The sequence below is a fragment of the Peromyscus maniculatus genome, chromosome 6 (assembly GCF_049852395.1).
Source record: "Peromyscus maniculatus bairdii isolate BWxNUB_F1_BW_parent chromosome 6, HU_Pman_BW_mat_3.1, whole genome shotgun sequence".
In the NCBI taxonomy this organism is placed as follows: domain Eukaryota; kingdom Metazoa; phylum Chordata; class Mammalia; order Rodentia; family Cricetidae; genus Peromyscus; species Peromyscus maniculatus.
The window spans coordinates 81,506,302-81,522,974 of record NC_134857.1 but is presented as its reverse complement, the minus strand read 5'-3'; the positions used below and the strand labels follow the sequence as shown (position 1 = coordinate 81,522,974).

The window sequence follows — 16,673 nt, the reverse complement described above, 5'->3', positions numbered from 1 at the left end:
TTTCTCACCAGAGGATACGTAGTTGAATCCCGTGCCCTTTTGAACATTCACCAGTGAATCTACTTGGTCCTTTTGGGGGCAGCACAGCTGAATGGACCCTGCGCTGCATCAGTGAGTTTGAGCCCTTGTTTACAAAAGGGTAGCTTGGGCAACTGACCTCTGGGCTCTTCTCCTTTGCAGTGGGGCGCTGAAACCACCAGCCTCAACAGATTCGTAAAGATTAAAAGGGGACGCTGAGACACAGCGTCCTCACAGAGCACCTGTTTTGGCAGAGAAAGGCAGCACGTGGGTCGTTTGCTGAGGGGCTGTGTGTGTTTTCTTCTCTACCGAGAACAGCCAGTGTGGAAGGCACGTGGTTCAGGTCGCTGGGCGTGGCTTCTGCCAGTCTCACGGCCATCCCGTTAGAAAGAAGAACTCAGAACCACCAGTGGGCAACAAATTCTAAAGATGAGATGTGAATTGCTGGCTAGCTTCCTTCTGCTTTTCAGCATTTCCAGCAAAGGTAAGCCCGTGCGTGGAGCTTCTCTGGAGACCCTGGAAGGAGCGTGAGAGCCAAAGAGGGAGATTCTGGGTAGTCCCAAGAACCTCAGAAACCATCTTGCTTTTTACAGGCGCAGTCTCCGCGGACAGCGGTATCATCTGGGGTGCCCTGGGTCACGATATCAACTTGACCATCCCTGTATTCCAAGTGACTGAGGTTGATGAAGTGCGATGGGTGAAGGGGGGCAATCTGGTCGCACAGTCTAAAAGGAACACGAAGGGTTTTTCAAAATCAGAAGCCTTTGAGATCTTAGCAGATGGCAGCCTGCACATCAAACAGCTGAAGAGAGATGACAATGGCACTTATGATGTGGAGGTGTATGATGTGAACGGGAAGAGTAAGCTGCAAAAAGCGTTCCGCTTGAGGATTCTGGGTGAGTCTTCACTCTCTGGAGCTTTTCATTTCAGTTCCGGTGCTAGGTAGCAAGTTGGGAAGCAGTGCTTTCTTGTAACATCCCCCATCCAGCATCCTCTCCGTGGCCCACAAAAAAAGACTCCGGTGGGTGGGGTTGGTCCTCAAGTCTATCTGCCTCTCATTCCCTCTTTGGGGTGGCCGGGAAGCTATATGCAAAAAAAAAAAAAAAAAAAAAAAAATCTCAAGTTAAAGCTGGCATTCGTCAGAAAGAGGACAGGCTAGCAGAGAAAGAAGGAGGATGTCCTCGGTGGCGGATGAAGGAGTGGCCCAGGGAGCAGTGAGTCGTTGTCTGGAGAGCTAAGACCAAGTCAGGGTGCTCTGGAGGAGTTAGAGGGCAGGAAAGGCCTGGAGATGCTGAGCCGAAGGACCTGCATCTTTTCTTCTTAGTCTTCTCAACATCCTCACAGAAAAGATGGACAGTGATTTTACTGGTGCTTGAACTGAACTGTGCGGCTTTGCCTCTGCCTGTACTGAGGGGGCAGGATGCTGAAGGTAGACGTGGGAAGAATAGTTAGAAAGCCTCTACTGCAATCCAAGTGAGGCCAAGCAGAATTGTGGGTGGTCTTAATCTTGGTAACACATAAGAACCATCAAGAGCTGGCACATGGCACAGGCCAGGTGCTCAGGAGGCAGGGGCAGGTGGACCTCTGTAAGTTTGAGGCCAGCCTGGTCTACAAAGAGAATTCCAGGACAGCCAGGGCTGTTCCACAGAGAAACCTTGTCTTGAAAAACAAGCAAACAAACCAGCAAGAGAGCTGTAAGAAGTTAGTGATGCCCAGGCCCCTGGCATGGAGTCCGTGTACTGGTGAGATCTATAGTTTTCCAAGTGCTTCTAGTAAGCAGTTGTCATTGGCGGCCACTTGGCTTGGTCTAAAGGGTGACTGGAGATGAGAAGGGAGGCAAATACATGGGCGTGGGGAGAAAAATCAAGGGAGTTTGGGTGGGTGAGAAGGAGGAGAAAGAGGCCCCAAATATCACTGATGTTGAAATCCCTGGGACAAGTGGCAGCTCGCACTATTAGGTGAGGTGAGGGAGGCTGCCCTTTGCCTGCAGAGGAAGTTGAGAATGCCTGCATGTCACAGGTCAGCCATGCAGGGAGCACACATACATTCTGAGCTTCACCCGGGAGATGTCACCGGAGAAAGCGCTCCCCTCATCCTACCTGTGGTGTGCACGTTCCTACCCGGTACTCAGCGCCTGGGCCTGGCATGAGCCTCATCCAGGACCTGCTGTCAGCTCCTCTATGAATGACTCCCTCCGGACCCTAGTGCTGTAACCCTGTCTGGAGAGAACTTTCCAGAAATGGGGTGGGAATGAGAATGGCCACCCATCATGGGCACTGAGAATGGCCAGAGTCACCACTGCAGGCCATGGGGCTCTAGGGTCCTGTTGTGATATTGAGCCACATTGAGCCTTGTACAGCATCCTATGCATGTGCTCTCACACTGTCACCCTTATTTTGGGGGTGATAATGGCTACTGGGGAGAAGTCAGGACCTTGCTAACCTGGTTTCTTTAAAGCACCCAGTCATCTTGAGGACTTATAATAACAAGCGTCTATCCATCTATGAGGAAACGCCTGCTCAGAAATGACTTGGCCAGGTTCTCACTGTTAAACAGGAGCAAAGTCAGGCTGCTAACCGGGGGCTTCTTTGACAAGGAGGGTGACACTCCCTCCCAAAAAAAGCCCATCCACTGCTGAATGATTCACACACCACACAGCTTGCCCCTTTACCACGCACAGTTCAACAACTTTCTGCATAGTCACAGAGTTATGTGGTTATCACCCTGAGCAACCTTTTCTTTACCCCCAAAGGAAACCCAGACCCCTTAGACTAAAAACGGTGACTTCATTATTGTATGCAAATGCCAATGCCACACAGTATCTCGACTCAACTTGTGGTCCTGTCATCATTATGTATCACACAGGACTGGAAATTGTTCTCGGCCCCCAACCTGATTACCCCATGCAGGTTCTGTATCACTTACTTAACGTGTTTGGGATTAGCAGTGTTTAGGATTTGGGGCCTCTTGAAGATTTTGAAGTATTTGCACATATACGTATGTGGTATCTTGGAGACAGGACTCAAATGTAAACATGACATTCATCTGTGCTTATATATACATGCTTCCAATGCTGTGTTCAAGGCAATTTAACACAGTATTTTAAATAGAATTGTGCAGGAAACAAGGTCCCATGATGTGGAACTTTCCACCTGTGGTATTGCACTGTGGCTCAAAAAGTTTTGAATTTGGAAAATTTTAGATTTTCTATTAGGGGCACTCATGAGGCCTGTGACATTCAGTGAGGAGTGTGAAGGTGTCCTGGAGTCCTGGGACACCACGCCTGTGTTTTTAGTGCTGAGGGTCCCCTCCGCTTGGTTTCTCTATGCTCCTAGATTCTACCTTCCCCTAGGAGGCAGCTGGCTGAAGGGACAGTGCAGGACCCCCAGACACCAGTGGAGAAGGAGAGGATCCTAGAAACCCAAGATTAAGAAGCCACATCTAGCTGGGTGGCTGTGGCAGACAATCCCAGCATTCTAGAGGCAGAGGCAGGCAGATTTCTGTGAGTTCAAGGCCAGCCTGGGCTACAGAGTGAGTTTCAGGACAGCCAAGGCTACGCAAAGAAACCCTGTCTTGGAAAAATAACAACAAAAACCAAAAACCAAAACCAAAAACAAACAACAAGCAAAAAGAAGCCATATCTGGGGAGAGCCTTCAGCCACTTTCAGAAAGCTGTTTTTTAGGGAGACTATCTACAAATAAGGTTGCCCATCATTGTGTTTGCCCACGTGAAAGACGAGCGTGCATTTAAAAGCTAAAGCCTTAGCAGCTTAATTAGGAGCAGCAATCACAAAGATGGAGGAGATGAACATTCACTGATGCCCGTGGAAAGGGAATGTAATGATGCAATCTCCTAGTAAAGGATAGAAGGCAGCTTAAAAAGTCACGTGATTCAGGGGCTGGGGGCATAGTGCAGTGATAAATTCTTGCCTAAATGCCGGAGGCCCTGGGTTCAGCCCTCAACACTGTTCCCTGCCCCCAGGTACATAACCCAATTTTAATTAAAAATATTATATTACGGATTTATGTATAAAAATAGCAGAATTGCAGGTGATCTTCCATTGCCTTTACAGCCTGTTTCAACTTGGTCAGTGTCTTGAGATGATTGGATGTTACTAGGAGAACTTTTCTTTCATTCTAGAAAGATAGGCAGCCAGCCCCTGCGAGGCAGCCCTGAAACTATACACTGCTCTGCTGGATGCTGGCGATTGCACCGTTTCTTTATTCTGAGATGCACAGGATCTCGGGATGGGAAGGAAACTGCTTTTCTGCCTGCTTGTATGTCAGGACGGAAATGGAATTAAACTGGGGAGGCCCATGGGGAAGACACTGTGGTCTGAAAGTTAGAGAGAGAGGAAATCGGAAAAATTCACCGTTGGCCCATGTAACAAATGGAGACCAGTGAGAGGGTGACAAGATGGCCCGTCCGGGAAAACAGAGTAAGGTGTGAAGGAAAGAGACGTGGGTCTTCAGGGAGAGAGTGGGGAGGGGACACTGGGTCTGACCTCACTAACACCAAAGCCAGGGCATTCCCCCGTCCCCCCCCTCCCCCCGGGTGTAGCCTTTAAAAAGTATTGCATCAAACAGGAGAGGCAAGGAGCGTGCATTGTGTATGTGAGAACCACCTCTGGTCATATGTCCAGGGCTTGGCCACAGGTTGTCTGGTTTGAGACAGGCAGGGAATATTTTTTTCTGTTTCTTAAAGTTGAGGCCCCACAGGGCCAGAGACTAACTCAGCACCTTTGGGCCAGGAATGGCCGCGGCCTCCTTGGTGTTCAGATGGTACCTTTCCTCTCGTGAGCTTTGGCTTCTTCAACACCCCCATGCTGGCCTGGCCCTCTGCTCCCAGGATGCTGTGGGGCAGTGAGTAGCTAAGGCTATGAGCCTCTCACATGGCCATTCCTCCAAGATGGGGCTCCTGGTTGACCTTACCTCTACCCCTGGACTTGGAAATCTTTTTCAGGGTTCTTCTTCCAGCCTGCCATATTTTTTAAATTAATTTTATTCGTGTGTGTGTGTGTGTGTGTGTGTGTGTGTGTGTGTGTGTCCACCACATGTGTGCAGGTGCCCACAGAGGCCAGAGGAGGGGGTCAGACTTCCTAAGCTAGGTGATGATCAGCTGCCCATCGTGGATTCTGAGAACCCAACTCAGGTCCTCTGGAAGAGCAGCAAGTGCTCTTAACCACTGAGCCATCTCTGCAGATCCTGACTTGTCATGTTTAATGGATACCCTAAGGCTAAGCCTTGAAGGTCGAAGAGCTTTGGACATGCCATCTGTAAAAGGGGAGAAAAACATGAGCCTTGCTGTTAAAACCAAGTGATGTCATGTACGGGAAAACAGTGGAGGGTACGAATAGTAGATGAGCTTCGGTTGTGGTGCCTTGTCAACTCATATCCTGTGTCTACGAGCTTTACCAGAAGGGACTTTGTTCTAGATGTTCTGTATCAATTAAATAAAATGATTTTCAAAAGCATTTCAATATAATGTAGCTTGGTTGGTAGAATGCTTGACTAACACACGGGAAAACCTGGGTCTAATCCAAAAGCTGTCATGCTGGCACCTGTCCATAATCCCAGCACTCACAGGAGGAGGATCAGAAGTTCAAGGGCACCCTTGGCTACCTCATGAGTTCGAGACAAGCCTGAGCTATGTTAAGATGCTGTCTCACAAACAAACAAACAAACAAAAACGAATGAACATAAACAAAACTAGGACTTTTGAATTTCCCTGGTCCCAAACTAATTCATTGTTAACAGGCATTATAAAAACATGGCCATTATTTGTGGGAGCATAGTTCCGTAACCCCAGCTTTCAGGAGGCAGAGGCTGAAGGAAGAAGGACTTCTAAACCAGACTAGTCTACAGAGTGAGATCTGGTCTTCAAAAAGAAAAAAAAAGTATCCAAAAATTGCCTAATAAAAACGGGATCTTTTTTCTAGAGAGGGTCTCAAAGCCAGCGATCACCTGGGAGTGTAGCAACACAACCCTGACCTGTGAGGTCAAGGAAGGAACAGACCTTGAGCTAAAGCTGTATCGAGGGAAGAGACTTCTCGCCAGCGGACATCAGAAGATCATAGGCCACAAATGGACCACCCTGAGTGGGCCGTTCAAGTGCAATGCGAAAAACAAGGTCAGCGAGGAATTCGTCACGGCAGTGGTCAGCTGTTCAGGTACGGCGGGAGCAGAGGTCAGGGTGGCCCAGGTGCACAGGGGTGGCCTGCTAGGCCTAGGGCGCTGTGACCGGTGTCACCTTGGCTGCACAGTGCTTGGGGCAGGAGGCCAGCGTGGTTCAGGGTGGGAGGTGAAAAGGCACCTCTTCCTCCTGGAAACCTTTTGGGGAAGTGGGCTGCTGGCCACCCGTTTTGGCAGTCCATCCACAGGTGTGACCTGGCTTTGGGCAGGGAAGGAGCCTCCCCTGGAAGGAAGCATCATGGGGTTGAAGAGGGAGACTCTTGCTGGAGGAAATCCGACTTGTGCGAGGTGCCTCTGCTAGCTGGTGACTGGGATTCTGACGTCTCTTTGAGTTTCCTTTTCGGAAGGGTTCGAGCTCAGCATCTGCTGTGAGGAGCCAGGCCTCGGAAGGCCTGGGAGGGGAGAGCAGTAAAGGGGAACAGAGAGGCACACCCTTCCTGCCACCCCCGAGAACGGCTCTGCACCGCAGTGCCTCTAGTCAGCCCTCAACTCCTGAGGCCCGAGCGAGCTCCAGAACCTGGCCTTGCCACAGCTTCCAGAAAGAATTTGTTCTCGTGTTCTCGTTTGCTTTGCTTTCGGGAAGAGTCTTGCTGTGTAGCCTCTGCTGGCTTCCAACTTGCAGCTGTCCTCCTGCCTCAGTCTCCCACTGGGATTACAGGGGTACCTAACTGTGCCCAGCCCCCAGCAACATTTTTTTTTTTCCTGTGATGTACTAGTTCCAGTCTGGAAGCCAAGGTCTAGACGTCAAATGTCAGTTGATCCAAATTCAGTCGGCAGGACCCTAACAGAGCGCCCGCCCCTCTGCGGCCTCCCATCTCATGGTCCACAGAGAGAAGCATCCCGAGATTCAGAGCATCGGAGGAGAAGTCTTGGGACCCACTCCCCGGCTCACTCACATGGGCCTTTGAGCGGCCTTACAACGTGGCAGCTCGGTGGTCAGAACAACCTGGGAGCAAGAATCAGGGTCCCAGAGGCCAGTGACAGCCTTTGCAATGTAACCTCAGGAGGGCTGTCCCATCACTTCAGTGTGTCACTTACTTGTCTCACTTCACCAGCAGGGACACTTCCGGAGGTGGGGGTCACCGAAGGCACCGAGTCTGCCAGCCCCAGACTCAGATGGCATTTCCTCACCCCTCAGGTTCATGGGCGGTCTCTCTTCCACCTCCCTGCCCCCAGCCTCCACTTCCCTATCACGAAGGCATGGGTGGGGGGGGGCAAGCTGCCTCTCCTTGACTCCAAAGCTTTTTCCTTCTCCTGGAGGCCCTGCCTTAGAGACAAGGGACTTAAGTCAGTGAGCCAACAAAAGCCAGCTCCATTTATTGATCCTAAAAAAATTATTCATTGTTTATATGAAATTCAAATTTAACTGGCTGTCTTGTGTTTTATCTGGCAACCTCATCCTTTGTATTTACTGAAACTAGTTTCCTCCAGAATAAAAAAAAATAAGTGTTTATCAATGAAGGAGAGCCCTGGAAGGAGAGGATGCAAGGTTTTGGGGTGGGGCACCATGCAGATTCTTCACTCCGTGGTTCAGAGCAGAAGCTGAAGCTGGCCCAGGAAATGGCCCCCAAGGAGAAAGAGGAGTATATGGGAGCATGGGGATGCCCCTGAAGATCCTGAAGGGATTTGAATATTCCTCCCATTCTAAAGGCTAAGCTGTCTTAAGGAGGCTGTGAGTGTGTACTTAAATTCCTAAGAGGAAGAAGCAGCCTGGCCACCAGACGTAGTGCTCCCTCACATAAACATAGGCACAGGGTCTCCAAGAGGAAGTGTGGCTCGAGGGAAGGATAGTTGGGATGAGACACTGAGGGACCTATGGCAACCACAGCTACTGATGTCCCCACCAGGAACACTACCAGACACCCAGAGTTGCCCTGGGTAACCTTGAGACCAGATTGGAAGGCACCCCTGCTTTTCAAGAGTGTCTGAGAACGGGGTAGATGGACTGCCTGAGAATCCCAAGGGAGGAGTGTTGGAGATTCTCCTTGGACAGGATGCCCTGCCCACTCTGTTCACACCCGGGAACCCCTCAGCCTTGGCATCCCAGGCCCTTGGCAAGCCAACAGGGCCAGAAGGTCCCTGCATCCAGCCTCGACGCAGCCTCAGGGATGCTGAGGGACGCCCCTGCACAGGCAGTGTCCAGAGAGGTTCTCAGCTGGCAGGCAAGGACTGGGCGAGGCGGAGAGTGGAGGAAGGGATGTGACCCGCACCAACAGTGCCAACAGCATGGCTTGAAACTCTGCCCTGCTTGGTTGGCCTCATCCCTGGTTGCTAACATTTGCTTCTGGGCGCTGGCTGGCTGGAGCCTTGCTTCTGTGAGGCTGGGCTCAGCTCCCGGCTCATCCTCCCCACAGGGCAGTCCTCTGACCCCCTGCTCCAGCTGCTCTCTCTAACTGCTCTTGACTCACAAAGGCCAGATGGCTTAGCCCCCCTCCTGGGAAACGGGTACCAGAAACACCCGTGCAGAATCGAGCAAGAGCAAGCCCTCACATCTAGGTGTTGTTTTTACAGTTTACAAAGCACTTTTCCATCCATTATCTGATCTGACTTCCGACAGCTACTCTGTGATGTAAGCCACATTGTTTCCATTTTACAAAGAAGGAAACAGACTCAGAGAGGTGGAGCATCTTATCAAAGGTCACACAGCTCTTACCTGGAAGAGCTAAAACTAAACCCATGGCCCTTAACAGCCATGACACTGTTTCCTTCTCTGTGCTTCTTCACTGTGTTGATGGGTGAAGGGATCAGAGCCATACACACCACGGCTAACCACTGAGGATCTAGGTCCCTTTCCAGGGCCCAGGGAGAGTCTGGGAGGAGGAAATACTGAACACTGAGACTGGGGGATGCTTGACTTGGTCTTGTGAGGCCTCAGGCAACTCATGGATGCTCTCCTCAGGTGGGGAATGGGTGAGGTGGGCAGGTTCCTCAGCCCTTGCAGATTCGGAGTATTCCAGGTCCTGGAAGTTCCGCCTCCGTGAGGTGGAAAGTCCCATGGGACTCTCATTTGTTTGATGTAGAAGGCCAGGCCAACAACTGGGCCGCTCTGCCCAAGACTCTCTCCCTTAGCCATCTTCTCTTCTTGCAGAGAAAGGTCTGCATTTCTATCTCATCGTGGGGGCTGGCGCAGGAGGCCTCCTCTTGGTGGTCCTCGGAGCACTGTCTGTTTTCTGTATCTGCAAGAGGAAAAAGCAGAACAGGAGGAGAAAAGGTAAGTAGCCCCACTTCTACAGCCGAGTCCCCGTGGGAGCGTCTCTCCTTGAGTCTGCGAAGGGAAGTAGGAGATGGGGAGAGTCGGGATGGCTAGGCTGGACCCGAGGTTACGGCTGGGTCTGTGGCGTGCTCAGGTTGATTTCTGAAGGACAGTCCTCAAGGGTAACAACCAAGGACCTTTGAGAATCTGCAGCCAGGCTGTGTACCTCCCCAGAATCCACCAGGTGAGGCTGCCTTGGTGAAAGGCTAGTGTGGAGGTCCATGCATTTCCATAAGGATAGAGAGATTCCCACCCAAACCCCATGACTATGAATAAATATCTTGACCTCGGATGGTGTTCAGGGCCAAACTCTTGGAATATGGGTAAGACTATCTCTAGTTATGAAGCACTCCAGGGGTGGGTCAGTGTAGAGTAAACTCGTTCAGTGTGTGTGAGGCTCTGAGTTCGATTCTCAGCACTGAAAGAAAATAGAAAGTCAAAGCCAGGGTGATGGTCCTTCCTTTCCTGATTGGCTGTTGGGCGGGGGGGGGGGGGGATGTTTTCAGGCTGGGAATATGGTTCCCTTGATGCAGACCTGTCCTGCGAGCTACAAAGCAGGAATTGGTTCTGCTGATCCTACGCAGGGGTCTGACCACCCATGGGACAATGTGTCAGGGACTGTGTCCAGCTGTCACTGCAGATGTTGAGGAAGTGCAGCTTTAGTTGGACATGCTAGTGGATGGGCAGTCCCTGGGGTTCTGGGAAATCTGTTTCACACAGAGTTGGGTCCCATCTCTGCTGGTCTCTACCTAGGGTAGGTACAGTCATGCTCACAGTCGTGACTTCCAGGACAGCAGCCTGCCCACTCTCCGCAGTGGTGGCTCCTTCTTCACACCTCATTTCTCAGTGTTGTCCTCATCCTCCTTTGAGGCTGACACCCCCATGTGTCATCTTGCACACCGCGTCCCCAGCCTGGGCTCGGGTACGCACATCTCTCCTCACTCCACACCCTCCATGTTTTATATCGTCCCCAGGGTCTCCATCTAACACAGCTTAGTGGCTTGCAGAGCCCTGGACCCTGTGGCTTCCTTATCTCTGCTCATACTGTCTCCACCCTTCCCTACAAGACCCAATCTCACCGCCCAGCGATCAGACACATTCCTCCAAGGTGGACCTCAGGTGTCACCCAAGACAAGGCAACCTCTGCCGCCCCCCCCCCCCCAGACTGGGAAGAGCCACATGACAATAGCTCCCAGGGATAAAGTGGCTTGTTCCAGGAGCTCAGTTCAGTGTTTCAGATTCACTGCTACGCCCCTCTTCGTGGTCTTAAAGGTAGACATGGACCCAGACGAAGAAGCAGGTTAGCTCAGCACCTCAGACCCGGCAGCCCATAGGCTGAAGCGTGACTAGGCTGAGGCAAGAAACCCAGCCCTTGAGTTCTAAGACAACCTTGTCTTGTTCTTACATAACCCATCTTTAAGTGTGACGCCCGTGGGCCTGGTTTTCCTCACCCGCATCCATGACCTGAGCTGAGTCACCAAAGAGACAGTCTTGAAAGTAAGGAAGAGACCATGACAGGTCCCTGGAGGAGCAGATGCTTAGGCGGGGGTGGACCTTGCTGGAGAGAGGCTGTACTGGGGCCCCGTGGTCCTGCTCTTAACAGGTGGGGGGCACAGATAGTACCAACTGTAGAGCTTCCACAAAGCCAGCTTTCCTGCCCACCTCAGTGTCAGGGCTCGGCATCCGGCCATACCTCTCACCCCTCCTCCCACTTCTCACGTGGTTCTTTGCACCTTCTGGTGTCCCCTCACCTCGGTGGAGGCTGACAGTGGCTCTGTCACTCACTGAGGACAGTGTTGCTGTCTGCGTCCTCACTGCAGCTTAGCAGTGGGCCTAACACACAGAGCGTGTGCAGCGAGCGCAGGACAAACAATTTGCCACCAGGCAGAAGAGCCGGCGGCAGAGAGCCACCTGAGCTTGCCGCCGTGGATGAAGGGCCACCTGCTCGTCTATATCTAGGGTCAAAGTCTTACCGACAGCCTCCCAAACATGACCACAGTCACTTTGGGGGCATCGAAGAGGGCATAAAGGACATGTCCTGTCACGTGGGTGACTTTTTATGTATGGGCTTAGGGCATGCAGGTCACTCAGATGTCAAAACCGCCTAGTTTGACTTTGAACCTTTGCACTCACAATGCATTTACAGTAGCCGGGGGCGTCACCTGGGGTCAATATGGTCAGCCCACAGGTGATGCCAAGACACGCTTCTCAAGTCGCATGTCTTTGTAAGGATTCAAGCAATCATTCATTTACCTCATGGAGAAGCTCCCCTGACTCCTTGAGGATGGCCTTGAACATAGGGACTAGAATGTCAAGAATGTGGCCTAAAGGAGCCCAGCGATGTCCTCTAGGCCTCTGGCAGCTAAGTGTTCCCACAGAGTTACAATGTGGTTTAAAAAACAGTCTAAGAAGATCTACACAGTCTCAGGCATGTCTTCTTGGACAGAAGCCGCACAAAACAGAAAAATCCCAAAGCATGAAGAGTGGAACCATCTTTCCCACCAAAGCTCAAGTGGATGGGTTTTGCTTATGAATTTCAGAGGAGATAGTCCATTTCTAAGGGCTTGAGTGCCCCTTGGAGGGTGCTCAATTTCCTTCCAGAGTGTAGGCTGTATGACAATCAAATTGAGCAAAAGGCAGACCTACCCTAGAGACCCTGCAGAAGAAATAGTCACTAATGTCCTTCATGGCCACCCAGACCCATTAGTGTGGGCTCCAACCAAGCGGCTTGTTGCTTAGCAATTTTGCTGATTAACTTTAGGCAGCATTGGGCTAGAACTCCTGGATCAGGATCAGGTTGTGCCTTAGGCACAAAGCTCAGACATGGGTGTCCTCTTCCCTCATATTTCTGAGTTCTGAAGAGGCTCATGCTCTCGCTGTGACTGGGGGCAGCATCTCTCTCTCTCCTGAAACACCCAGAACTGGCAGAGGGTGAGAGCAACTTCCTTTCCTCCTCACATCTCCTGAAGCATCTGGTTTGATGCCTATCACAGAAGACATGTTCAAGGGTTGCATCGTGGGGCGGGGGAGGTGGCTTAGTCGCCAAAGTGCTTACTTTGTGAGCGTGAGGACCAACGTTCAATCTTAGAGAACTCATTAAAAAGGCAAGGTGGTGTCTGGAGTCCTGGGAGCAGAGCGGGGTGGATCCCTGCGGCTCTCTGCCTAGCCAGCCTAGCCTCCTTGATAAATTGTAGGCCAGAGAGAGACAGAGACAGAGAGAGGGAGGGAGGCAGAGACAGAGATAGAGATAGAGAGAGGGAGGGAGAGAAAGAGAGAGAGACAGAGAGAGAGCTCAGAGAGAGAGACAGAGACAGAAACAAAGAAAGAGACAGAGAGACAGAGACAGAAAGAGACAAATAGACAGAGAGACAGACAGAAAAAGACAGAAACAGAGATAGAGAGACAGAAACAAAGAGAGACAGACAGAGAGAGGGAGAGACAGACAGACAGACAGACAGACAGACAGACAGACACACACACACACACACACACACACACACACACACGAAGAGAGACACATATACAGAGAAAGAAAGACCTTATCTCGAAAACAAGAAAGGTGAACAATGCCTGAGGAATGGCATCAGAGGTTATCCCTTGGCACACACCTGCATGCATATGTACACACATACGCAGATGCGCGCACACACGTATGCTTACCTGCATACCTATGTACACACACACACACACATGCACACGTGCACACGTGCACTTGTTCATTACATTGCTCATATATTGCCTTTGTCTTGCCATTACAGAAGAAGAGCTGGAGATAAAAGCCCCCCGAATGAGCACCGTGGAAAGAGGGCCGAAGCTGTACTCAACCCCAGCCGCAGCATCTCAGAATCCAGGAGCTTCCCAAGCTCCTCCTCCACCTGGCCATCATCTCCAGACACCTGGCCATCGTCCCTTGCCTCCAAGCCACCGTACCCGTGAGCACCAGCAGAAGAAGAGACCTCCTCCATCAAGCACACAGGCTCACCAACAGAAAGGCCCTCCCTTGCCCAGACCTCGAGTTCAACCAAAACCTCCCTGTCGGGGTGGAGAAGATGCTCCATTGCCGCCCCCTAATTAAAAAGGCAGATGCTGTCCTTTCCCATAAAAAGCTGCATGTGTGTCTCTCCGCCCAGTGCACAGGCACACTCTTCCATTGTTTTATACAACTAGGACCCAGATGCCTCCCAAGACTTGCAGGGCACAGTCCTGCAGCCATGTGGTCTAGCCTCGGGATCTGTGACCTTTCCTTAGATCTGTCACATCAGGAACAGAGAGATAATAAAGATGTGGATGTATGTAAGGATGCTGAGGGAGCAGTATAAAGACCTTACCTTCCTCTCAGGTTCTGGGCCCATGTGAGCCACCACACGGCCACTGGCTCACGTGCCACAGGCAGAGTCTCTTGAGCTCTCTAGGTACCCTGATGGACACCGGCCACTTCCCTTGAGTGGCATAAAGGAAAACCTTGATTGGCCACGGTGCCTGCTTGTTTTAGACAGGAGACCAGGGTCCAGGAGAGGAAGCTGCAGAGCGGGAAAGAGGCTAGCTGGGGTGGCAGTGACATCAAATCTGATCCACTCAGGTCACTGGAGGCGTGTGAATGCCCATCTGAATGACCAGAATCGACCCAACATGTCAGCTGCAAAGGGGGCCCAGCATCCCGTGTAGACACCTCTGTGCACACATTTCAACAACACGTGCCCATGGAGTCTCACTTTCTTGGTCATTCAAATGGGGTCATAATGACCCGTGGCATTATCAGTGAAAAGTGGGGGGGGGGGCGGGGGATCTATGGATCCTGGAGACATCAGGAGCCCATGAGGCAGCATGGGTCGCTAAGAGGGTAGGCTAAGGGGCCTCTGGGTCCATTCCTGAGTGCTGCAGGTGTCCCTGGTGATCAGGGCAGACCAGTTCATGGCAGATGCACCCTTGGAGACTCAAGGAGAAAAGCGTTCAGTTAAAACTGGAAACCCATCTGCTGGAGGCACCTGGCTTGCAACATAGGTGCCATGCCTGTAGCCCAGTCTGCCCCCTTCTCCTTGACTTCTTAGGCCTGGTAAGCCTGGGTAAGCACTGGCAGGAAGCTCTGAGGGCAAACCACAAAGACTGAGTATACTTAGGACTTCCTGCAAGGGCTCAGCTGCGTTTTCCTTTGAATCTGGGCATCTATTGTTTAGAACCCAGTAAATGACTAGGGCAAAGACAAATTAAGTCCAGTGCCCAGGTAACGTCAAACATTAGTTTCAGCCACAAAGTAGTCATCCCAGGATCCACCCAGGAGGAGAGGAAAGGAGAGGGTTTCTGACCTAAGGCTTTCTCCCTTATCATCTCTGTCCCAAGCAATGGACTCCGAGTCCATTGGCCATCCTGATACAATAGCTTCTATCTCCATCCCTTCAGAAAGCCTTCCTCCTTGTCCACATCCCTGCCCTGCCTTTCTTCTGCTGTCCTGTAGTATTATGTGTGACACAGGACACATCTAACATGCAACTGTCTGGTCCTTTACTGACCATCATCCATGTAGTCATTTGATGGTCATTGAACTCTCCTGGAAATCTGTGCTGGCGTCTGTGTGAGACACTGGAAGCCATGACATCTGTGTATCCAGGCAGCTCAAGAGGCAGGGTGGGCAGTGGACCAACGGCAACACACATAGAGCGTGGGGTGGCAGATTCAGGTCAGAGGCAAGCGAGGGCACTCAAGAAAGGACTTTGATTGAGGATTGGGTCTTTAAACAGGGCTGGCACAAGATTTTTCAGGAGGAGGTGACGATTGAGTTGAGCTGTAAGAGACTAGGATAACTAAGGCAATAGATGCTAACAGACTGGACACAGAGGTGCAGAATTGCCCACAGTGAGGGAACAGCTATTGCTTTACACAAGCGCCATATTCATTTCCAACTGTCATGTTTTGCCACATTGACAGATTGTATGAACTTTTCCTGGGGACATGTGAACGTCTGCTCACTGCAGACAGGGCCACAGCAACAGGAGACAGTACGACTCCGTCAGAGTCTAACTTGACAAACCAGGGAGCTTATTGAGCTTACTTACAGCATGGGTGAGGGGTTGCTTATAGGCACATGAGTGACTCCCAAGAGGCTGCATTCCTAAAAAGTCCCACCCTCACACATGCGAGGACTCCTCCACTTCGAAACTTCCACATTATATTTCTGGAGCCTCGGAGCTTGGCAGAACTATATACAGCTGGGAGGGTGGAGTGGGAGGAGGTGGCTGAGATCTCAGGGGCTCTCGCCATTCTCTCTTCTGTAAGGGCAGGTCGTTCAACAGCGCTGAAAACAGCCTGTGTTGTCTTGGGGTCCTCCCTGGCCAACAGCTTGTAGGGAGGTCGCTCCTCCCTGACCTTGGAGTTTTTCCATTAGTCACCTATGCCTGTTGGGAGCATCTTTTTTTCTTTTTTTCACCCACGCAGGGTACCTTTTGCCCATTTTCTAACCATTGCTCTAACATCGACAGGCACAGGGTGTGGTGGGATTTTCCCAGTCACTTTAATGAGTGTCACCTATGCCGACCTCAACCACAAAGCTCCTAAGAATGCCACAGCTAGGCTGGGCCCTTGTACCTTGGTGAACTGGTTTCCCAGACTTGCTCCCTTAGGGGCACCTGCACCTCTTTCAGGTGATTTTCCAAGTCTGTAAGACACTGAGAAGTTGACATCACAGCCTCTATGTAGTGAGGCGTCGTTAGGCGGGGTGGCAGGATCTCTGAAGACCACCACCATCCATCAAGTGCCAGTTGATCTCAGGAACCAGCAGCTAAGGAGATGCCAAAGAAAGAGGTTGGTGAGGTTCACCACAGCGCGGAAAGACTTCGTTGTCTGTCTTAAAAGACCACTGTCAAGAACAGTGGCATGGCTAGGAGGCACTATCCTGCGTAGTTCTCCACAATTTCTGTGAGTAATGAAGCTTCTTCATTCTGGCGAATGTCCATGGGGACCTCACACGTCTGCCCCATTGCCACGGCCATCGTAGGGCCAGAGCAATCTGGCCCCCCACCGCTCTAACCCGTTCTCCCTTTCCTTCTGGTCCCCCAGCTATCAGAAATGGCATGCCGACACCTCCACCTCACCTTATCCTTTATCCAGTTTGCCCAGCAAACCAGAGGCTAGGTCAGAATGGCATCTACACCCCTTTCCGTCATTCATCCCTTGCGTGGCTAAAGACTCCGGGTGCACAGCCCAGCCTGCACTGTGT

At 51.4% G+C, this 16,673-nt stretch overlaps 1 protein-coding gene across 1 annotated transcript; it reads left to right on the top strand.

The window, feature by feature from the left end:
- Window positions 1–374: 374 nt before the first annotated feature.
- Cd2 (CD2 molecule) lies at window positions 375–13,760 on the top strand. The gene is made up of 5 exons (XM_006989090.4): window positions 375–502; window positions 612–914; window positions 5,958–6,188; window positions 9,299–9,421; window positions 13,222–13,760. The coding sequence occupies exons 1-5, from the start codon at window positions 448–450 to the stop codon at window positions 13,536–13,538; spliced, it is 1,029 nt and encodes a 342-aa protein (XP_006989152.1). The 5' UTR covers window positions 375–447; the 3' UTR covers window positions 13,539–13,760.
- Window positions 13,761–16,673: the final 2,913 nt, after the last annotated feature.